General features: G+C 32.7%; 1 protein-coding gene across 1 annotated transcript in view; it reads right to left on the bottom strand.

Moving 5' to 3' along the window:
• The window catches only part of H2.0 (Homeodomain protein 2.0), a 66,524-nt gene extending 42,532 nt beyond the window's left edge, over positions 1-23,992 (bottom strand). The window contains exon 1 of the mRNA XM_075295243.1: positions 23,119-23,992. Coding sequence (XP_075151358.1) covers positions 23,119-23,755 — 637 coding nt within the window. The 5' untranslated portion in view covers positions 23,756-23,992. The remainder of the gene's footprint in view (positions 1-23,118) is intronic.
• Positions 23,993-26,319: the final 2,327 nt, after the last annotated feature.

The following is a 26,319-nucleotide window of genomic DNA, read 5'->3' as shown; positions in this document are numbered from 1 at the left end:
TTAGAAAATAAAGTTGTCGTTAACTCGTTTTTAAAGGACTTTGATGGCATGTGAAGAAAAAAACTGAAAAAACGAAAAATTAAAATTTGCTTCCTAGAAGCAAGTTTGTTTACTTGTGTACCCAAATTTAAAAGAGAATACTCGTAATGTCTTAAAAGTATCCTTACTTGTATTCTCCGCTTCTTTGGCTTGGAATCAATACCAAAATTGTTAAAGTAAAGACAAAATCTTTGGAACCGGGCATGCTTTTTTTCAGTGTATGTCTAAGTAAGAATTTCGTTACTGGCACGAAAAACTAAAGAAATCTTTTTAATTTAAAACTATATCATAGTACACCACTTTAAGTAAATTTCTTAACTAATTTTAAAGAGTCGAGTGAACTACAAAAGAGTTAAAAATAATAATTATTACTATATTTTCATAAAATTTTTGAAATTTTAATTTTTTAAATTTTAACTGGGTGGAAGTGCGATTAACTAAATTGAAGTTCAAAATTTGTCATAAATTTCGAGCTACTTTTTGTTCAGTTCTGAATGAGTTTGGGGTATATGTTACAGAAGCGATTTTTTTGAGGGTGCACAGAAACAAAGTAAACTACATTATGGGAAAAATTAACTATCTCGTGCGAAAAATGAACTAAATTATATTCCAAATTTTGAGATTCAATAAATTAACTAAAATTTTCCGAAATTTTTGGATTTTTAATTGCCATTTACGAAATGCATCTTTCTCGAAATGAAAAAATGAACTAAAAAAAGAAAAAATTTTAGGCGCCAGATCATTCCCATTTTAACCACGCTGTACTATTTTTGAGAAGTGTACGAAAAACTTCTTCTGTTTTAGTTACATTTAAACTAATTTGTATGTCATTGAAATTTTATTGCCATTTAGTTCATAAAATTTTTGACAGATACTTGGAATAAAGTTGGGCTGGGGAAAATTTCCTACAAAATTTTAAAAATAAACTAAAACACAATAAAATTATTGCAATAAATGTTAAATACTTTTAGCATCAGTTGTACAACAGACTTTGTTATCTGTGTGAACCGGTACAAAAATAAAATTTATGAAAATATGTCAACACATTTTCGACTTGTGTATCCTAGTAAAAAGGTATGCTATGGATTTTAGTTCAAATTTAGAATGTTAATACTTTTAATTAAATTTTATACGAACAGGTAATTCAACGACATATTTTCACAATATTCCACAAATATGCCAATAAACTTCATTTCTTTCATCGATCAACATCGTGGGTGGTGCATATTCATATGCATCTCTAAAATGTACAATCGTGTTTGTTTAGCACCCTGCATTAGGTACCATTGTTCGGGCAGTGGACGATATGGGTATGAAATTTAATATTGTCACAGTGGGAATTTTTTCTTTTCATGTAAGGTAAACAATGGGAGGTTGTGGGCTCAAATTATATATTGTATAAATAACTTGGAATAATGTCTTTTATATATTGAATATAAAAATCATAATAGCTATTGGTTTAATTTGTCTATGAAACTTTGTTAGCAACAACATTTGAACGATTTTTTATGAAAGGCAACAGCAAGCCGGATGTCATGAAATTGTATATATTTTTGTAGAGAGTATCGTACGCAGAAAAAATCTTTTCTGATTCATTAACGAAATTAGTAGTTCTAATATATTTTTGAATTGAAATCTTTTCAGTCACAAAAATTTAGTATCAATCATAGAATAATCAGAAATAAAAAGTATAAATGATTAAAAATTATTCAATTAAAAATCATTCAATTATTTTTTTATATGACCCAATAAAACATTTAATTGATTTTTATCGTAAGGCCCAATTAATTTTTTTATTTGAAGCATTCATTTACTGTATATTTATTTCTTTATAATTATTTCACCTTTTGATCAAATATATATATTTTTTTTAATTTTTGTGAGTTCATAAGAAATAGCACTTCCAATTATAATTATTTATTTTGCAATTATAATTTTAGTTGGATATTTCCTTGGACTTGATTAAACATTTAATTAGCCAACCATATTATATAGACCAACTATTCATTGGTCTATATAATAACTAAATATTTCCGACCAATATTATGTTTTATTTTTTTTTTTCAGTTGCAATATTAGCTCGTATTGTGATACTCTGTAAAATGTTTTTGATTAAATAAAATCTTAAATGAGATAATTAATATTTTTTAATTTTTTAACTGAATTATTTTTTCATTTCGTTAAAAAGCGAAGTGTATCAAATTAGGTACTATCCTAATGATCTGTTAACCAAATCGAGGAACTGCGAGATTAGGATGACCTATCTACTCTATATTTTTAAAAAAGGACACAAACAAGTAACATATCCCTGTTGACTTTCATTAAGCGGACGGTGGTAACTGAAATTTTCCCTCCGGAATTGATGAGAAACTTGAACTGTTTATTGAAGAATTATTTATTTATTTATTGTTTATTTTAATCATACAGTAAATGTATGATAAAAAAGAAAAGGGAAAAGTAGCATTGGCTGCTAAGGCCATCAGCTATTGTTTATTGAAGAATAAACTATAAATTATCCCAAATATCTTAGGGTAATTTATAGTTGATATAGTTTTCGATCTTCTCTCCTATGTATCCATATCATAGATAGGTTAGCTTAGGCTAGGTTAGGTTAGGTTAGGTATATTGGCAGCCCGATATTTCAGGCTCACTTAGACCACAGTGGTGAACTTCTCTCTTATTTATAGACGAGTCCAATCGGCGTTCCACATTGCAGTGAAACCACTTACAGAAGCTTTGAAACGCTCAGAAATGTTACCAGCTGAGAATGAAGCCGCCGAGTCGCGCCGCCAAGTTCAGTCGCCGCCGACCATTTTTTGCCAGTCGACGCCGCCGCCGAATATGTCGACTCATCTCGACTCAAGTTTAGGGCGCTAATTAATCAAAAATGTCGGTTTAAATCAGCAAAATGTATTAATAATTGTATTTTTTGCCAAAATTTTGCAACACTGAAAAAACAGTGAACCCATCAAGAAGAAAACTTGTGGTTAATTCTAGAAATGTTTGAATATTTTTAGAATATTTTTACTAAACAGTATTACAAACGCTGACATCAAGCCGATATCACAAAAATAACTAAATATTTTTCGACAAATTCAAGAAAACATAATTAAGTTTTTTCACATGTTAAAAAAAAATTGTAGTTTGAAGGAAAAAATTGTAGTTCAAAACTGCAAGAATGTCTTTAGTGGCATACGAAGTTCATGATGAACGCATTTCTAGTAAAATTTACAATTTAAAGAAATAATGAACTATGTTGTGAGAAATACGAATTGAGTAAATCTTGTTTTTAGTTAATTTATCTAACGTATGCAAAAAATTATTAGAGTAAAGGAAACTTTCTCCAAACATAATAATACCATGAACTAAAATAAAGTTAAATTGACTTTAGTGAAATAGAGAGTTCAATTTTTTTTGAGTGTATAATAATTTTGCAAAAAAATAGCTTAGAAAATTTGAATGAAATGTAAATTTGATTGTAAGATTCGCTGCGTGTTAAATTTTTACTACGAAATTGTAAAGTGTGTTTTATAAAAGACTTAAAGTCAGAAAAGAAAAGTGCTTGATATAAACGAAATGGACTGAGTTCAAATCAAATATTATTTTTTTATTGCAACAATAAAAATTGTGTAACAATAAAGGTTTTTGTATACAAGTTTAAAATTTTCGAAGAAATTCACAAACTCTTACAAAAGAAGAACGTGAAGTCGAGTATATATAAATATTTTTCCATCGAATCCTAAGGTTAACGATAACCATTCAAAAACACATAATATTTAAATTCTAAACAGTAATTTTAAAACAGCACATAAATTTATTTTGGTGTGAACAATTGTTTGCTAGCATGTTACACCAACAATTTAGAAATACAAATAAATATGAATTTTTAATAACGAATAATTTTGTACTTAATTTAATTCTTAAGGCCGGTATAAATTGGCATTATCACGTTAAAATGGTCATGTTTACCATTTTACTTTTCTTTAATAATTTCTTTTAAAGAAAATAAACTTATTCAATTGTTGCTTTGGATCTTTCCCCACCATGTTATAATACAATTTACCGGAAAAAGTTGTAATGTTATTCTGGTTTTGCCGCTAAAATGAGAAATAATTTTAGCGGCAAAACTCGAACTCAATGCCCACTTTTATTTTCGAAAAAATCCGTCAACTCCTCTTGCACTACTCATTAATAAAGAGGAACTAATCTTTGTTTTTATAGATCTTCAAAGGTCGATACTTTCAATGAAGTCGTGTTGTCGTTATATTTAAGTGATTTGACTTAAAAATGGGTATCATAACATGAAAGAACAAATTTTGGACTAAGGTCAACTTGACTTTAATAATTCAGAAAAATTCTTTAAAATTAATGAAAGTGTCTTTAAATATGTTGCATTTTTGCATCTTGACTACAAGGCAAAATTCATTAAAAAAATAGGATATATTTTTCAATACTTTATTTTAAAGACATTTTTTACTTGAAACATAGCATAATTTCCACTGGAAGTCTTGTTTTTAACGGACATTTTATAGCATATGAAAAAAGCTGAAAAAGCGAAAAATTGAAATGTGCTTCGTAGAGTCAAGTACACAAAACCCCATTTAAAAGAGAATTGTGTCTTAAAAGCATCCTTACTTTTATTCTCCGCTTCTTTGGTTCGGAATCAATATAAAAATTGTTAAAGTGGAGACACAATCTTTGGAACCGGACATGCTTTTTGTTCAGTGTATAGTGCCCTTTCGTTAGTTTTTATGAAGATCCCTTTAATTACCTTTGTTTGAATATTTTGACTTACTCGTCCTACGTTCCGATTTGTTTTGACGAAACAAAAAAATTGTGCCCGTAATGCGAAAATGATAAACAAAACTCATGCTCCTTTTTTCAAATATATTTTATCTTGGTTCCGAATGAATTTTCTCTCCGAATACTCATTTTAATATTTTACTTAAGCATATATAATTTTTGACGAAGTCTTATATCACAACATATATATTTTTACTCATAATATGTAAATTTATACTTGTTTATATTCACACATAGTATTTTTCCTATATTTAATGAAATTTTCTTTGTGTATATATATTTTTAATGCGCCAATTGGTTACTTTCATTATTTTACTTCCAGCATACACTTTGTCTCTCTTTGTAAACACATATATGTTTATGGGCTATTTCTAAATTAATATATGTTTGCATCCAAGCATATTATATTTACAAACATTTTATGTCCCAAACATAATATGTTCTAACATATTAACATATATGTCCCAAACATATTATGCTAGTTTATGAACATTATATGTTTGCACTCAAACATATTGTGTTTAAAAATTTGAGTTCCAAACATATAATGTTTATACCCAAACATATGAAAAACAGTCTTTTTCGTCCGTGTATATTATATATAAAATAGTATATATGTATGCATACATATATAATATCTTGCCAAGTGTGTAGAGTTCAGTTGAGTGAATATATAATCTACGTGTAGGGTGTTCATGTCACCTGCTTCGCCAGGTTATAATTCTTTCGTTACCATTCACTCAAACATTTGGTTTTTGTTATCTAGCACAATTCTACCATCAACCATTCCAAGCCCCTCCCATCACACCTCAAGTGTTTATCATTCTCATTAACATTATCGTCGTCATCATTGTCGGTTCATTACCGTTAAATGAGTGTTCGAGTAAGAGTGTATGCAAGTACGAAAACACATACACCCACGCAATAGCCTATTGTGTAAACACAACCTCAATTGCTTCCCTGTGTAACATTACACAGCACAATGAGGCTGTCCCTTGTGCAGCGCTCCCCAAATGAGCTCTGTGTGGTATTGGGGACCTATAGATTGGTCTTGATTGCAAAAGCTTTCCCCTACACTAAAAAACAGTTAACCCAATACTAGTAAAGACATTTTTGGTTAATTTTAGAAATATAATTTTCCCCCATTTTTAGTTGATTTAACTAACGTGCACAAATAATTATTAAAGTCTAGGAAACTTTCTCAAAACATAGGATTCTTTAATAAAACTTAAGTTTAATTGAGGTGTTAATAACATAATGAATATTTTATGTTTTCACAATCATTAAATTGTAAAATACTTAGGCGTAGGAAGGCCTCTGGGAGGGGTTAGACCCTCCCAAGAAAATTATAGTCCCCCAGAATTTGAAAACCTACACTGAAAAAAATATTGTCGTGATGCCAAAGATTTCATGTCCTTATAATACGAATCCGAGTTAAGTGATTCGACCTAAAATTTCGTTTCCTAATATGAACGAAAATTTTGTTTGACTAAGGTCAACTTGGCTTTAATAATTCTGAATAATTCTTCAAAATTAATGAAGTTTTCTTTAAATTTGTCGACTTTTTGCATCTTGAATACAAAGCAAAACAGCATGTAAAAATAGGATATTTTTTCAACACTTTATTTTAAAGACTTTGTTCCACTTGAAGTCGAGTATACATTTGGAAATTTAAGTTGTCGTTAACATTTGTTCAAAGGACTTTGACAGCACACGAAGAAAAAATCTTAAAAAACCAATAAATTAAACGTTGTTTCCTACAATTAAGTACGCAAAACTTAAATTTAAAAGAGAATTGTGTATTAAATTTGTCCTTATTTCAATTCTCCGCTTCTTTGGCTCGGAATCAATACCAAAATCATGAGTGTAAGGACAAACTCCTTGGAACCGAGCTTGCTTGTTTTTCAGTATATTTACGATTTTCCATTGTTATACTTACCACCATAAAATGGTGATTGGGTTATAATAAGTTTGTCATTCCGTTTGTAATACATCAATATATCGATTTCTGACTGTATAAAGTATATATATTCTTGATCAGGGAGAAATTGTAAGACTATGTAAGCATGTCCACCTGGCTGTCTATCTGTCTGTTGTAATCACGCTACAGTCTTCAATAATGGCGCTATCGTCCTGAAATTAGGCACAGATTCGTCGTTTATCTGCACGCAGGCCAAGTTCGAAGATGGACTCTATCGGTCCAGGTTTTAATTAACCTCCATATAAACCGATTGTACTGCTTTGGCTTCTAGAAACCGTAGTTTTTATCCGATTTGTCTGAAATTGGAAATCTAGAGATATTTTAAGACCACAAATAGGTGTGTATCGGTCCATGTTTTGGTATAGCTTCTATGTTGTAAATCTGCCGATTTCGATGTTGGTATATATGTTTGCTGGGTAAAGTATTCGCTACACATATATACGGACCGAAAATACCTTTAAATTTTGAATCGGACATAAATTGCGGTGTCTACGCCCCATATTCGGCTTACTTATGTGTGGAAACAAAATACACCTTGATTTTGAATTTCAGGTAAATCGTATAAAAATTGGTCAAGAGGTCAAAGGTCAAGAGGTCAAATCTGGAGATCGGTCTATATGAGGTAAATACGAAAACGTGAGCCGATACACACCATATTCGGAGTACTTATGCGTAGACCCAAAATATCTCCAGATGCCGTGTCTAGACGCCCAAGAAGTCAAATAGGGAGATGGGGCTGTAGCAAACCGTGGAAAATACCCCTCGATTTGGAATTTCAGGCAGATCGGATAAAAGTTCGGATGACTCAAGAAGTCAAATCGGGACATAGGGCTATATGGAAGCTAAACTAAACCTTGGACCGATACACACCATATTCGGCTCACCTTTTTATGGACCAAAAATGCCTTTACACTGAAAAAAACATTTTCGTGAGGTCAAAGATTTCATGTCTTTAAAATACGAATGCAAATTTTGCTTAGCATAGAAGACGCATTTCTCTAATATAAAGTTTTTTTCCTTGTACAAAAGTCGATAAAGTTTTCAATGAAGTCGTATTGTCCTTATAATTAAGAGCTTTGACTTAAAAATGGGTATCATAACATGAAAGAAAATAAATTTTGGGCTAAGGCCAACTTGATTTTAATAATTCAGTAAAATTCTTTAAAATTAATGAAATTGTCTTTAAATTCGTTGTCTTTTTGCATCTTGACTACAAAGCAAAAAATAATTCAAATGTAGGACATGTTTTTCAACACTTTATTTTAAAGATATTTTTAGTTAAAACATAGCATAATTTCTACTGGAAAACGAGTTATAAAAAATTTAATTAAAAAACTTCTTGTGTATTTAAAATAATTAACTTCATTTGTTTTTTTTTTTTTTTTTGGTTTGTTCTTCAATCATAGTTGTTGTTGTCATCTCAGCTTAAGACCATTGCGCTGACTAAACTACAAGAGTAGCTTAACCAACAGAAGTGCAATGGTTAGCATGCCCGCCTTGCATACACAAGGTCGTGGGTTCGATTCCTACTTCGACCGAACACCAAAAAGTTTTTCAGCGGTGGATTATCCCACCTCAGTAATGCTGGTGACATTTCTGAGGGTTTCAAAGCTTCTCTAAGTGGTTTCACTGCAAGGTGGAACGCCGTTCGGACTCGGCTATAAAAAGGAGGTCCCTTGTCATTGAGCTTAACATGGAATCGGGCAGCACTCAGTGAGTAGAGAGAAGTTCACCAATGTGGTATCACAATGGACTGAATAGTCTAAGTGAGCCTGAAACATCGGGCTGCCACCATTAGCGTAGCTAGACAATTTTCCTAGGGGGGGCTATAGCCCCCTAGCTAAAAATTTATAGACTGAACTTATAGGTTCAATTATTGTTTTATTTCAAAAAAAAAGAATAAAAAAATAGACATCAAAATAATATATAATAAAGCAACTAAACGTAGTTCCACACTTTTCCCAGCAAAAAAATTGGGATTTGTTTTAAAGGCACAACTTTAAAAGCACTTCCAAAAATGTTCTCACAAAGAAGTTAATTATATTAACCACACAGGAAGTTTTTCACTTCAGTTTTTTCATATTTTAATGCGTAATTTTTGTTTTCTTTTTTCAAATAGTTTAAAAAAAGAGTAAGAATAAATAAAATGGTAAAACTTATTCAAATTTTGCCACAAAAATGCTAAATCCATTATAGAAAAATCGATAATTTTTGAAAATATTCAAACAAGCGTTAGAATGCATTAAAAATCATAAAAAAATATAAAAATTATAATAAATTAATGTTTATTGAAGCTCGAGGTCTTTATAAATATTTATATAATTCTAACAAAAGTTCGACCAAAAATCAAATAAAAAACGAATAAATAAAAATTATTTATTTGGGAAAATATCACACAACGATATGGATCACACCGTAAGAAGTGATGCAAATTTATTGCAACGGCGGTTGAAACGGTGGACATTCGTTCTATGACGAGTTCTTATTACATTCATCGCTTCTCCGCCAATTTTGCACCACTTCCGGACCCAAAAGAAACATTTTCACTTCTTTTTTGGCGACGCTTTTTTGCAGCATTATTAAGATATTAATTTATGAAAGAATAGTTTTAATACCAATTACTATTTTTTAATTAAGATTACTAAACCAGACTAAACAATATAATAAAGGAGCTTTACAGCCTGTTTATGTATGTCGAATGAGCTCTGTGGATCGACTAAAATGGAAACAAACAGCTGAATTTATAACCAAAGAACAGCTGTTTCTAGGCATTTCAGTCGATCGATTGAACTCGTTCGACATACAGAAACAGGCTGTTAGTTATTCAACTAAACCATAAGTTCAATCACAGCTCTATATCATAAATATCAGACTTCAAACATTGCCATCGGCAACTGCTACCACAACTCAAGTAATTCGATTGTGAATGAAAGTCTTTAGCGGAACTTTGTGCGGTTGTATATACTTGTTTAATTTTTATAAAAATGTAAAATCGTAAATAGGTTTTCAAATTCTGGGGGGGCTAAATTTTTTCTGGGGGGTCTAAGCCCCCTCCCCAGAGGCCTTCCTACGCTTATGACTGCCACCTAACCTAACCTAACAGAGGAAAAGTATATTTGTAAAATTTATTTGGGCAAAGCACTATGACTGCAAGATGGTTGGATGGAAAGCTTTTTCGGAATTACCACATTCCTCATTAGCATCCTTTACTTGCAGCAAAATTATCAACCAATTATCAGAATAAATTCGTGTAATTTACTATACCCAATGTAAATTACACTCGACAACATTTTTGTATTTTTGGTTTGTATGTATCTTTAAAATTTAAATGAGTTAATAAAATCCCATAAAATCAATTGTTGTCCGACATTTTCATTTTGGGCATTAATGGGTTAATAAGTAATCGGATGGCATGTTATACGGATGGTCGGGCGGACGGAAGACGACTCTACCCCCAGTCGATACAGGAGGTGATTCTGAATGGAACAGTATATATCATAGCGGGGCTATGTGACAATTAGATTCGGAAGCACTGGATTATTGTATGCATAGTGATAGTAAGTAGTGTGTTTATTTGATACATACAGTAATCTTCTCTCTTGACTCTTTGAACAGTGGCTCTTGTCTCACACCTACCTATAGTGTATGTAATTCACACCCACTAACGATATTGCACTTGTCTAATTGTTTTTGATGTTTTTATAAACACACATACAAGTCGGGGATATTTTGTCCGGGAGAAAGTGAGTGCATTGTTGCTACTGAGTCTTGCGGTAGCTTTATTTATAGGTGAGAGAGTATGGTTAATGAGATAAAGGAGTGTGTAAATATTCATACTGACATAGTTCACTTAATTACAGTTATTGGAGGAAGAAATGCGTAATTTTACTGATGTTCGATCTTTTTTAGTATTTGTTAATGGAATTTCTGTGATATATTCTAGTAATCCCCGCTTAAATACCTCTCTGATTGGCACCAAACTTTTGGCTTAATATCCGAGTTTGGGAACGCTAAAAGTAATAGTAGAATACTTGCCGCGAAACATGTTTTTAGGGTATTTGAAAACTTAATATACAAATTTTTAACCTACTCATTTTTAATTTTTTTCTAGTCAATAATTTGGCAAAATATGGTGATGCATACATATGGGAGCTATATCTAACTCTGTTACGATTTATATGATATTTTGTGGATTTGGTTGATATTTCTGAAGATTACTTTGTACTTTGTTAAGGTAGGTAGTACGCATGTTTTCCACCAAAAATGTAGTTTTTTCGGCGTTACATTTTAAATGTCATGCCTTGGATTATTCATTTCCAGTTTAGGAGGGGGATTGTCACCAAGCCTTTTTGTTTAATTGTTAAATGGACCGAGAAAAATATTTTCTAATGCTCGAAAATTTTTAATAAGTATTAGGTACTCTGCTTACTCCCCTTTATTTTTAACGTCGTCTTTGCACCTATGACGTGGGAATTATGTACACAATCTACAAGTGATTGGAAAAATTGTAAACAGGAATACCTTGATTTACGTTGTTTCGATTTACGTCGTCAAATTTTTTGTTCCATCCAATTCCGATTTACGTCGCCATTCGATTTAGGTCATCGATTTTTTGCCAACTTTATCAGAAACGCCTTCTATAAGTAAAATAATTACCTACGATGATGACATCGAAACATTTATTTCTGAAATTCTTACCGAAAATTCGTCAAATTCTGAAACAAAATGTACGAACTCTTTGAATTTATATGTTTACACGTACACGGACAAAAAAGACTGTCATATGTTTGGGTGTAAAAATTGTATGTTTGGAACTCAAATTTTTTGACACAATATTTTTAAGTGCAACCCTATAATATTCATAAACTACCATAACATGTTTGGGACATATATTTTATTATGTTAGAACATATTATTTTTGGGACATAAAATGTTTGTAAATATAATAAGCTGGTTGCAAACATATATTAATTTAGAAATAGCCTATAAACTTATATGTGTTTAGAAGGAGAGACCTAGAGAGTATGCTGCAAGTAAAATTGCCGACTTAAAAATATATATACACAAAGAAAATTTCATTAAAATTTGTTTCTACCAATGTATGCCTGAGGTGAAACATAATATGTTTGAATAATACAAACAATATTTTGTTTGGACCAATCCTGAAGATATATATGCTTCAAGCAAAATGTGTCTGGGACATATGTTACAGAAGCGGTTTTTTTGAGGGTGTAGAAATAATATGCTTCAATAGCATATATTCTAATTAATGACAGAACAAATATATTATTAAACGAAACAAATATTCAAAGCGAAAAATACGAAATTAGTGAAAATGAGTTTTAAACAATCATTTTATTAAAAACAAAAAAACAAAGAATTAATAATTCATTTTAAGCTAAAAAATAAATTAATGATGTATTTCCAGTGTAATAGAAAAAACAAGTAAGTAAAGTCTAAAGTCGGGCGGAGCCGACTATATTATACCCTTCACCACTATGTAGACAAACATTTGTGTTACCATCTCAACTACTTAAAATTTGCTGGGAGCAATATAAAAGTTTGCATTTTCAGATACAAATACTTTAATGGAAACAATTTTTTGTACTTCTACAAAAACTCTAGAATTAAAATTTAAATCGGCTAACGCCCTGGGATGAAACACAATGTTAGTAAAAAATATGGGAAATATGAAGCGATAGAAATTTTAATGCAATTGTATAAAAGAGATTTATGATTTTTCAGACTATACATATGTATTCGAGATATAGGACAATTTGAGTAATATTTACAATTTTTGCTACTCAGCAGTGGCGATTTTACAAGGATATTGGTTAGATCTCGCCAAGATATATGGTCAAGTGTGGGTTGTGATATATTATTTGGTCTAGTCGGGCGACTTGGAGCCTTATTTAAAACTCATCCGTTCTGTGGAAATTTTGGCATTGCAGTGTGTAGGATATGGCTTAGATATGGGGAAATCATCACAGAAATTTGTGTAAAGTGTGAGAATTTTGGCCATATTTGTATTCTCTGAGGAAACTGTCCAGTCAATTGGAGGAAAATCCTATTGAAAATGGGTCTAAAATATGAAACAGTCTACCACATTTCCCCAACTCTGGGGTACGTATATATGGGAGCTATATACAATCTGAACCAATTTTAACTAAATCTGACATGCATAGTTAGAATAATAAATCTGCTATCTATGCGAAATTTCACGTAAATGGGAGTATAACTTCGGTCCCCCTGGTCATATGAGTGCAAATCGGGCGAAAGATATATATCGGAGCTATATCTAAATCTGAACCGATTGCAACCAAATTTGGCACAATTACCGATACTACTAAACGTATTCCTAGTGCGACATTTGAAGGAAATCACGGTAAAACCTTGGATTTTGAGGCCATATAAGTTCAAATCGGACGAAACATATATATGGGAGCTATATCTAAATCTGAATCGATTTTGACCATATTTGGCACATATAATAGTATCGTTAAAAGTACCGCTTGTGCAAAATTTGAAGTAAGTTAGGGCAAAACTCTGGCTTTTGAGACCATATAAGTCCAAATCGGGCGAAAGATGTATATGTGAGCTATATCTAAATCTGAACCAATTTTAACAAAATTTGACACACATAAAGATACTATTAAACGTACCCCTTGTGCAAAATTTGAAGCAAATCACGGCAAAACTCTGACTTTTGTGGTCATATAAGTTCAAATCGGACGAAAGATATATATGGGAGCTATATCTAAATCTGAACCGATTTCAATCAAATTTACCAAGCATTGGTAGAATATCAATTGTACCCTCTGTGCAAAATTTCACGAAGATCGGTAGTAAACTTTGGCCTCTGTGGTCATATGAGTCTAAATCGGACGAAAGATATATATGGGAGCTATATCTAAATCTGAACCGATTTGGCTGATGTTTTGCAAGATTTTCGAGATGCATAAAATATTTGGATGTACGGTATTTCAAGAAAATCGGTTGATAAACATGCTAAGTATGACCAAATCGGGGATAAATATATATGACAGCTATATCTAAATCTGAACCGATTTTTTCCAAAACCAATAGCGATTGTCTCTGTCCCTTGAAACGGCCCTATGCCAAATTTGAGGACGATCGGACTTAAATTGCGAGCTGTACTTTGTGCACAAAATTACATATACAGACAGACGGACGGACAGACAGACGGACGGACATCGCTAAATCGACTCAGAATTTAATTCTAAGCCCATCGATATACTAAAAGATGGGTCTATGACCACTATTTCTTGGCGTTACATACAAACTTCTTATACCCTGTACCACAGTAGTGGTGAAGGGTATAATTAATGCTGTAAATGTGCTCCCTTTACAAGTTATATTTTCGTTTATTTTTTTATGAATATACTGGTTTACTGATGATAGATTTTGGACTATAGGACTTCAGTACATGTACAGGAATATGACCCCCCCCAAACATGTTTCAAGAGCAAAATGTTATTTTTGGACGAGGAACATGCAACATGTTTGTCGGAACCATGTTATTTTCTCAGAAATTGTATATCTCATTTCGGCAACCATGTATATTTTTGGCGGAAAACAACATTTTTGGGACAAACATTTTCAATGTTGAAAATTAGGATTTATTTGCTCTCAATGAAAAGACTTTACAACAAGAAGATTTCGTTTGTTTAGTAAACGACAACCAATTCAATTCTTCATTTGTATCAAAGAATGTGAAATCGCCATAGAGAGAGAGAAAGAGAGAGAGATGGAACGTGTTGATGGTAGTCAGTTGTTTCTCAATTTCAGTACCTCTTTACTAAAAGTTCGGTATTCGGAGGAATCATATGTCAAAATAGATAGAAATAGAAATCATTGAAATACAGGAAACCGGTTAACCGATGGTCAAAACCCGGTTTTCGGGATTAACCGAAAATTCTAATGTTTTCACTATACGGTTTCGGTTTGGGTAATTGAACACGATTAACCGATGTCGGTTTTCTATATCCTATTAGAAATCTACTAAGCCACAACAATTTTTTTATAATTTTTAGTTGGTATTTCCAACAAATGATGAACGCATGAATATTTCACAATATTCATGCATTCATAATATATATTTTGTATTTACATTCACGACCCATTATGTCATTAATTAAATGCATTCGTAATGGTAAATATTTTACAAGATGTTTGAAATATTTTTGCCAAAACGTATGCAAATTGTCTTCATCAGTCGATAAACAATGAGAGGCACTTAATTTGAATTCGATTGAAAAAAGGAAAACAGAAAATAAAATTGTTTTGATCTTTATAGGCAAGATGGCAATGTGAGGAAATGCAAGGTGGATGTTCAATGATATTTCGATGAAAATCATTTGCACAGAAAAATGCATTATGATGTAGTGCAACAACAGGGTACACCCGCTCAATACGGAAGAGTTGCCTCCATTGATGCTTCTACAGATTCCAGTAATGTGTGGCCATATTGTGAGAAAAAAAAACGAGAATCCACAACGAGCGACTGATAGATCTACTGCCGCCCTAATGTCGAGACCACCAAACTGCACCAGTTGGTCATATATTTCTAACTTGGATGATAACAATGGTGGAATACAGAATGGATTTTCCAAACTCAACGAATGATTTTTAGCGAAAGCAACAATAACAACAACCGAATTCAAATAAATGTCTTCCTGCTGTGCGGACATCAAAGAAGGTTTTCAGTGTTTACTTCATCTTGGAATGTATGAACATGGAAAGATTGCTGCTCTTGGCCCAAGCAGCTAATATCGATCGAATTCTTCTTCGTTCATTGGGACTGGGGTTAATGAGGGATATGCCACCGGACTTCAGTGGTTACACACATTTTGTGCCACACTTTCCATGATTGTTTACATTGTTCTTTCTATTCGTTTTCATAAATATCCAATTGATGAGCATGCCTTCTTATTATTCTCATAGACATCATCATTGCAGTCCACTTGATTCTTTATTTGTTTCAGTCAAATTGTGAGTTGTGGGTTTTGGTTGTTTCGATTTCTCCTGTGGTTAGGAGGTGGTAGTGGTAATTCTGGTGGAGAAGTTTTCACCACTTGGCAAAATAAACAATAATTTTATTGCCTTCATAGAATGTTATCAAACATTTGTAGCAATTTCCTGTATAGAAATATCAAATAAAAATATAATTATATTATTCTTCAAAAAAAACAATGTTTACAAAATGAGGTTCTTACTAATTTTTGTTTTTTAATGTTTTTTTTTTCAGTTTCCCATATATCCATTATTTATTATGTTAATCACCTATTTTGTTTTGTATCTCATATAGACATTTATATTTTAATAACCTCCATTAGAAGTACACTGAAAAAAAAAATACCGGAAAAATGAACTATCTCATGCGAAAGTTGAACTAAATACGAGGGCAACTTCTTAGCCTAGTACAAAAAGCGCGGTATAAACAGAAAAAGTTAAGTGTTTTGGAAACTTCCATCTCTGTTATGAACACATTTTAAATTTTGTTTCGATCTGGCAACTCCTTCATATAGAAACAGGTGTTCAAAAAAGACGCATCCGCAATTTTTTTACAATGGAAAAATTAGAAATGCGTGCTGTCATTAAATATTTACATAAAAAAGGTTTATCGGGACGGATATGGTGAATTTGTTAGGTGAAAGTGCTCCTTCATATGCAACAGTAAAAAATTGGGTTGCTGAATTTAAACGTGGTCGTACAAGCATTGAAGATGAACCACGTAGTGGACGTCCAAAAACAGCAATAACAACAGAAATTGTAGCCAAAGTGCAAGATATGGTATTAAATGATCGACGAATAAAAGTGCGTGAAATTGCTAAATGATCGAGTCCATTTAATTTTGCATGAAGAACTACAGATGGAGAAGCTTTCTGCAAGATGGGTGCCGCATTTGTTAACAGTCGATCATAAACGCATAAGAATGAACATTTCTCAAGCTTGTTTGGATCGTTTTAAGCGAAATAAAATGGATTTTAAGCGTCGTTTCATAACTGTTGATGAGACATGGATCCACCACTATACTCCAGAGACAAAAGAACAATCCAAACAATGGACTGAAGCTGTAGGAAGTGCCCCAAAGAAGGCTGGTAAGGTTATGGCAACGGTTTTTTGGGATTTCAAAGGTATTTTATTGATTGACTATCTGCACAAGGGTAAAACAATAAATTCAGAGTACTATTGCAACCTTTTGGATCAAATAAATGTACAAATTCGAGAAAAACGTCCTGGCTTACAACACAAAAAATAATTTGTCATCAAGACAACGCACCAGCGCACAAGAGTGTTTTAACAAAGGCTAAAATCAACGAATTTAAGTACGAGTTGCTTGACCACCCACCTAATTCTCCTGAGTTAGCTGCCAGCGACTTTTACTTGTTCCCAAATCTAACAAAAAATCCTTGCTGGCAAGCGTTTTACCTCAAATGAAGATGCAATTACAGTTGTAAACCACTATTTTGAAGACCTTGAGGAAAACTATTTTAATCAAGGGATAGAATTGCTAAAAAAGCGTTGGACCAAGTGTATTGATGTTTTATGGGATTATATTGAAAAATAAAAATATTTTTGAAAAACTAACTGCACCGAAAAAAATTAAAGGGTTTTATAGGAAGAATGAACTACCTAGCGTGAAAATTGAACTGTTTTGCACTCCATGTTTTGAGATTTCCATGAAGTGTTGTTAAAACCAGGAAAATTTAGTACCATGTTGTACTTTTTAACTGTTGTTCTCGAAATTACTCCCTCTCATTGAAGAAAAAATTTACTAAAAGTAAATAAGAAAATCATTGGCGCCAAATCATGACCATTTTAACCATACACTAGTTCATTCTTACTATTTTTGGGAATCGTACGAAAATTTTCATTTGTTTTAATTCAAAATGAACTTATGTGTGCGGTCATTGAACTTTATACTCGCGTTTAGTTCATAGCATGTTTGAGACATACTTAAAAAAAACGGACATTTCATTGGACTGTGGAAAGTTTCGTAAAAAATAATAAAATTGAACTACAAACAAATAATTTTTTTGCAATAAAAATAAGTTAAATTTGGCGTTAGTTTAACTACGGAAATTTTTTTCTGAGTATTCTCTTTCGTTGATAGGCTAAGAAGTTTCCGAACCGCCCTCGTATTGTTATAAATTTTTTGCGTTGTTGGAATTAGAACAATTTACTGACATTTTTGAATTTTTTACTGCAATATTCACCGAGCAAACATAACATTTTGCTCTTGAAACATGTTTGGGGTGATTAGTGCCTTGAAGTTTTGTACGGGCATGGAAATTTATTAGTTCATAAAAATTTTGAGACATACTTGCAATAAAGAACATTTCATTAGGATGAAGAAAATTTCTACAGAAAATAACATCTTATTTAGTCTTTCGTATATTTTCCGTGTTTGTATTATAAATTCATACAAAACATTCTATTTAATAAATTATTTATTAACTCACATTGCAAATTGGCTCGATATTATGAAACTAATTAAACTCAACATATGGAAAGATTTAACATGAATTAATACGGTAGTGTAAGTGTTTCGGTTCGAAAAGAACCAAGTACCACAAACGACAAAAATCCGAAACATAGTACCGCCTTGAACAGCTCAAAATAAATAAACGTTAAATCAGTTTGGATCAATTCATGTCAATTCCTCAAAATAAGTCTTAGCTCATTTTTGTAGTTTTTTATCTTTAATCTATAGATTCAATATTTATTTTATTTCTTTAAAATAAAAATGGTTTTCTTTGATTTAGGGAAAAATTATCTTTCTATAAAGACATGCGTCTTTAACGAAGGGATGCAAATTTCAAAGATTTGTGTTCACAATTTAATGAAAACAAAGCAAATATTACGAACTTCCCCTAATAACAATTTTTTTAAAGAAATTGGTCCTTAATATTGTGAAAATTGTGTGTCCTAAAATATTTTTTGCTTTAGATCAATGTATTTTTTAATGCAAAGTGAAACATGTTTTATTAATTTCAAATAAATTGAAGATGAAATAGCCTCTAATGAATTTTAGCCTATATTTCAGAATTGTTCATATTTTTGATCCAAATATCAATTCAATATCTCTTGAGAACCCAACGAAAAATGGACCTTGTTCCTCAAACATTTCTTTTAAAGCGCATCCCAAAATCCTCCATAATTTTTTCAACTTCCGATGCAGTCCTTTTGGACAAGTCCACAAACATTTCCATTAAAGCGAAATAGACCGTTTTAAGTGTACACTAAAATTTTGGAAAATTAAATTTCGCAAAAAAGAATAGAACATCAATAAAAACAGTAAAAATAATAATAAAAAAATTATTCACTTCCATGCAAGTTCTTGTGAGAAGGTTTTTGTAAATTACGATTATTTTATTAGGTCCGTGGTATCATATTAGGTTCATATCACAAACATTTGAATATACGTTTTCATTCATCGTGTTCCAAGGCGTTTGTGGCTGAGTGTGCTAAGGCGTTCTGTTATGGTGCCAACAGACCCAGGTTCAAACCCCGGTGGAAGCGAAGAAGTTTTTCAATTTGTAAAAATTAGAAAATAAGCAAATAGAAGCGTAACAAAAAATACTGATAAAAATAAAAAGTGAAATTGGATTTTTTTTGTGTTGTTTAGGTTTTTAAATTTCTTCATCCAAATGAACTTCCATGTCACAACTTCTAAAGCAATGAAAAGGATCCAAAAATCGAGTACTTCCGTCCTATGACAAGTCCATGTAAAATTCCTTGGAGATGATCCAAGTTTTCACTACTTCCGGGTCACAAATTGGGGATCCAAACTAGCAGGTGACTTAGAATTTCTTTGCAAGGTGGCAGTTTATACAACCACACTAGAATTTCTTATTAGGTAGCTTTGAACTCTCCACTAAATATTATTGTTGCATATCTACGTGGCAATTATTTATTCATTTATTTATTTATCTTCAAATAAAAAGCAAAGTAATAAGAAATTCCATGTACAATACACGTGTCTTCAAAATCGTGCCTATTTTTCCTTGCTTAAATTCTATAGTTGCATTAATATGTGTTTGAAAAACTCAAAACAATGCTTTCGCAATTAAAGCAGCTTTTCGCATGAGAACGTGGTCTTAGAACTAGGCTTAATAAGGAAAGAAAAAATTTTTGCCTATCGTTATTCCATATGGCTATATTGAGAAGTAAGTAAAAAGTTTGTAATCGCAAAAGTCGAAGATCGACATTTCTAAATTTTTAAACTGTCTACAAGTCAATTTCTTCAGAACCCGAAATTGCAAAAGTTGAAAGTCTATCATTCAAAATGATAGAAATGTCAAACATTATCAGGCATTTACTGATAATACGTAACATATATCACATTGTGTCTGCTAGGTTAGAAGTACCTTAATATCCCCCATGTATATGAGTATTATATAATAAATTAAAAGTTCCTGTACCGAAATCGTATTCTTTATAGTACAGTCGCACCGGGCAGATATTTTATAGAAATCAAAAAAGGATCCGTCGACACCGTCAAACGAAGAAACATGTTTAACTCGTATTTCCTGTTAGAAGTATTTTTCGAAAACGGTATTCAATTATTCGAAAACTGCACAATCAAAAAAAAAAGTGAACTCTCTAAAGCCAATGTAACTTTATTTTAGTTCATGGAATTATTATGTTTGGAGAAAGTTTGCTTTACTCTAATAAAAAAAAATTAAACACATCTTGGACTTCGCATAGCACTAAAGACATTCTTGCGATTTTGTAAAATTAACCAAATTTTTCTTTGGAAAAGTTGGACACTCATATTGGTCAAATATGCGACCCACTATGATGTATTGGCTAGCAAGCCCGCTTAGCATACAAAGGCTCGTTGGTTCAAGTTTCAACCGAATACCAAAATGTTTTTCAGCGATGGATTATACCCCCTTCAATTTTCAGGACATGCTGGTGACACTTGTCATTGACCTAAGCATACACGGATGAAAAAGACTGTTTTTCATATGTTTGGCTATAAACATTATATGTTTGGAACACAAATTTTTAAACACAATATTTTTGAGTGCAAGCATATAATGTTCATAAACTAGCATAACATGTTTGGGACATATATGTTAATATGTTAGAACATATTATGTTTGGGACATAAAATGTTTGTAAATATAATATGCTTGGATGCAAACATATATTAATTTAGAAATAGCCTATAAACATATATGTGTTTAGTAGCTTGGGCCGCTATTTAACAAGGAGCGATATTGAATTAAGTTGGTGGTTGTTGCTTGTTATTACAAAATTAACATTTTATTTTTCCTTCGGCAATTGATCAGCTACTTCTTTCATCCTTACAAACTGTGTGGTCCGCTGTTCGAATCCCCGTCCGGCAAAAGGTAAAATTAAAATAAAAAAAAATCATAAAATTGAATAATTTCTTCTACAATGTTTGTATTACAGAAAAGGGTGCTAAAAACTAAAAAATCTCGTGGAAGTGAGAAAGATGTCGGGGAATATACAATTGGGCAGAAACAAAATTTTGAGCATTCAGGTCGAAAACCTATGTTGCTAGCACCTATATTACCTGTTTATTTTCATAATTCATTATGATTGTAAATATATAAATAAATAAATAAAGTTTTGAGCACAATATTGTTTGGGAGAATTTTTTTAAGCATATAATATTTTTGGGTGCAAAATGCTTCCAAACATATTATATGGTCACATTATAACGTATTGTTTTTTGGAAGACAACATTATTGAATTTGGATGCAAAAATACAAAATGTTTGGAACTTAGACTACCCAAACATATATTGTTTAGACCAATATGCTTTCAAACATATTATATATTGGTAGAGATCAAACATATAAATGTTTGGGCAATACCCAAAAATGTATATGCTTGAAGCAAAATATGTTTGGGAGTATATGTTAAACTGTGGTATTCCCTTTTTTATTTATTTTTTAATTAAATTTCAATTTTCAGGACATATAGCTTAATAATATTTAACCAAAGGTTTGTTTTACAAAACGAATATCATTTATAAATGTTTATTTGTTGTGGTGTCGCATTTTAAAATGCTCAAATATTTGGCCAATGTGTTCGTCAGGAAGATCAAAATTTTCAATTGTAGCAAAGAGAACCAAAAATTTACTTTTGGATACAAATTGTATCTACTTTAGTAATACTCGCGACAATTTTACATATTTTAGTTTTTGAAAACAAAAGTTCCCTATAGGGTGCAATGGTTAGCATGCCCGCCTTGCATACACAAGGTCGTGGGTTCGATTCCTGCTTCGACCGAACACCAAAAAGTGTTTTCAGCGGTGGATTATCCCACCTCTGTAATGCTGGTGACATTTCTGAGGGTTTTAAACGCTTCTCTAAGTGATTTCACTGCAATGCGGAACGCCATTCGGACTCGGCTATAAAAAGAGGTCCCATGTCATCGAGCATAACATGGAATCGGGCAGCACTCAGTGATAAGAGAGAAGTTCACCAATGTGGTATCACAATGGACTGAATAGTCTAAGTGAGCCTGATACATCGGGCTGCCACCTAACCTAACCTAACCTATAGGTGTTAACCCATTTTGTTAAGGAGAGATATTACGAAATACGCGTTTTCAGTCCCCAAAATTATTAAATATCTTTTTAAAACCTGTAGACAAAATTTTTTAAATATCTTTTTAAAATCTCTAGACTTTTAAAATTAAAATTATAATGTCCATACTGTAGACACTACATTTCCTCACAACATTTTTAGTGCAGAATGCAGCGCTTTATTCTATGCATATAAAACGAACACCATACTTAAACTATGTAAATAATGGCGTTGTTGAAATTAGCGCTTACAAGATTGCACTCCTGTAAAGAAGAGTTATTTGTGTATTTTATCACGACTTCTTACGAACTATGTGGCAAGTTACGATTTCATCCTCCCCACATACATAATGTGTGCTTCCGAAAGCGTTGAAATTCATACATAGAAGAAGCGCATTTAAGTGGGACATTTCTTTATAAATTCATCGATGAATTCTTTGCAAGGTTAAGTGCTGCTTGTATTTTCTTCAACAAGTTTTTGCTGGGATTGGTTTGTATTTTCTGTCGATGAGACCGCTAAATATTTCAAATTGAACGAAATTGGTCATTGTAGTACCATTGTACTTTTTGCATATAGAATGTACCAATTTTAGTACAATTGTACCAACTTTTACATCCCTGGTGTTCGTTATTCTGTTTATTCCTCATATTTGGTGAGTTTTCTTTATGCAAATTTTATTTTAAAATATTTGTAAAGCCTACCTTGCTCTGCATTATTTCCCATAGCTCTCATCGGAGTGGGTCTAACAATCGATTTAAAATCCATAACATTTTGAGGAGCGGACATTGTATGCATATCTTCATCCATTGTATTCGGAAATGTATTTCCCGGCGCTAGGTGATTTGTTGTCATTGATGGATTTGAGGCTGATGAATTGACAAGACAATTTGGCAGAGAACAACACGAGTAGCCGTTATTCATTTCGCCACAACATTGATTATCACCACTATCCAGGGTTTTGTGATCCTGTTGCCGAAGGGATTCCCCGGGCATTGTTTTATTACTCAATAACCGATCGACACTAAAACTGAGTTGAATTCTTGTTTCACTGGCAAACTCTTTGACTTGATCTTCATTGGCAGTTGTTGTCACCGTAATTTTTCTACCTGTATTATCATATTTTTCTCTTAATTCTTCAGAGATTTGAAGCTCTGAATTTATCGAGGTCACCTTTGGGGATTTTGAAATTTGATCTTGCTCTTTCGCTTTTTCATTATCACAATTTTGATTATTTTTATCCAAACTTAGATTAGTGGGCATATCCTGCATTTTGGTGGATTGCACAAAATTTATTTCCTCATCAAGTATGACCATATTTTGTTGTTGTTTTGATATCATTTCACTTGGATGCTTAATCAATTGGTATTGCTTGAAATAAAACACATCACTTCATGCTTTTTTGTTTTTAATTCCGCATTTTTACATTTACAATTTCTTCGTATATTTCTTAAGGATGTTTTATTTTACCGCCGCCTTTTCAATATTCGTAAATTTATTCGTTTCACAAACTTGAAGATAATCCGATTGTGTGGTTTCCGTTTCGCTGGTATTACTAAAAAATCAAATCGATGTGTAAGACGTCCCACATCGCACTGAAATGCCTATAGCAACGATCATCGATCGATTTGTTCCAGCGTTGGGTTGTTCTGTTTATTCAACAAATTGATACAAACATTGGGATTGCTGCCTGTTGCTGTGTAGTTGTAGTTGTTATGTGCATGGGGGATCTCAGCAGCAGCCATCGCAATCACTGCATTGGTACAGTGGGTCAAAGTACAGGTAAAGGGCTATTCAATGCGGTGAACGTAAGTTCACAGAAAAAAGAAGAAGCTTAGATGACCAGCGACCATAGGGTAGAGGTGTGCACGTGACACGAAATTCTCGTGACTCACGCTGACGGCAGCGGCGTGAGCGTGATTAACTAACCAAATGTCGTGCGTGAGCGTGAGTCACCAAAATGGTATCGTCATGAGTGTGCGTGAGTACAAAATTTCGGAAAAACACGCTCACGAAAATAATCCCGCTTACGAACATAAAGCGCTTACGAGTTGAGTTCATTTATAATTTTAGTGACATCCTAGGTGTTAAGAGTTTTATAACTCTCTCGTGTTTAATCATACTCATGTTTTTAGTCAGGTTCTATAGGTAAAATAATCATTAAATTAATCGTGAGTTACGCGGTTTTTCGTGAGTCACGACATTTAAAAGATTTTCGTGCGTGAGTACAAATTTTCTTTTCGTGAACGTGCGTGAGCGTGAGTCCTACCTAAAAATATCGTGCGTGAGTGTGCGTGAATAAGATTTCTCCGTCGTGAGTGTGCGTGAACGTGAGCAAAATATTACTCACGTGCACACCTCTACCATAGGGCAATGTTATGCAGAGATGGTCTGTCGTGAACTGTAAGGTATTCGATTATATTTACAATTTTTGTATTTGGACCAGAGAACCACACCACATATGCATAGCTAGCCGGAATACCTTTTCATGTCCTGCACCCTTTCCAATGAAACTTAGTATTTTGAAGAATTTAACATTCGATTGACCGCGCGTAGCATAGATTTTTTTTACCATTTTTATACCCTCCATCATAGGATGGGGGTATATTATTATACCATCCATCATAGGATGGGGGTATATTAACTTTGTCATTCCGTTTGTAACACATCGAAATAATGCTCTAAGACCCCATAAAGTATATATATTCTGGGTCGTGGTGAAATTCTGAGTCGATCTAAGCATGTCCGTCCGTCTGTTGAAATCACGCTAACTTCCGAACGAAACAAGCTATCGACTTGAAACTTGGCACAAGTAGTTGTTATCGATGTAGGTCGGATGGTATTGAAAATGGGTCATATCGGTCCACTTTTACGTATAGCCCCCATATAAAGGGACCCTCAGATTTGGCTTGTGGAGCCTCTAAAAGAAGCATATTTCATCCGATCCGGCTGAAATTTGGTATATGGTGTTGGTATATGGTCTCTAACAACCATGCAAAAATTGGTCCACATCGGTCCATAATTATATATAGCCCCCATATAAACCGATCCCCAGATTTGGGTTGCGGAGCCTAAAAGAGGAGCAAATTTCATCCGATCCGGCTGAAATTTGGTACATGGTGTTGGTATATGGTCTCTAACAACCGCGCAAAAATTGGTTCACATCGGTCCATAATTATATATAGCCCCCATATAAACCGATCCCCAGATTTGGCTTGCCGAGCCTCAAAGAGAAGATAATTTCATCCGATCCGGCTGAAATTTGGCACATGATGTTGGTATATGGTCTCTAACAACCATGCAAAAATTGGTCCATATCGGTCCTTAATTATATATATAGCCCCCCTATAAACCGATCCCCAGATTTGGGTTGCGGAGCCTCAAAGAGAAGCAAATTTCATCCGATCCGTCTGAAATTTGGTACATTATATTGGTATATGGTCTCTAACAACCATGCAAAAATTGGTCCACATCGGTTCATAATTATATATAGCCCCCATATAAACCGATCCCCAGATTTGGCTTGCGAAGTCTCCAACAGAAGCAAATTTCATCCAATCCGGTTGTAATTTGGAACATGGTGTAAGTATATGATCTTTAACAACCGTGGCAGAATTGGTCCATAATTATATATAGCCCCCATATAAAACGTTCTCCAGATTTGACCTCCGGAGCCTCTTGGAGGAGCAAAATTCATCCGATCCGGTTCAAATTAGGAACGTGGTGTTAGTATATGGTCGCTAACAACCATATCAAAATTGGTCCAATGACACAAAAATTGGTCCATATCGGTTCATAATCATGGTTGCCACTAGAGCCAAAAATAATCTACCAAATTTTTATTTCTATAGAAAATTTTGTCAAAATTTTATTTCTAGAGAAAATTTTGTTAAAATTTTATTCGG

This window comes from Haematobia irritans, chromosome 2, assembly GCF_050003625.1.
Source record: "Haematobia irritans isolate KBUSLIRL chromosome 2, ASM5000362v1, whole genome shotgun sequence".
NCBI lineage: Eukaryota > Metazoa > Arthropoda > Insecta > Diptera > Muscidae > Haematobia > Haematobia irritans.
The sequence above is the reverse complement of the archived record's forward strand: the minus strand, read 5'-3'. Positions and strand labels throughout refer to the sequence as shown.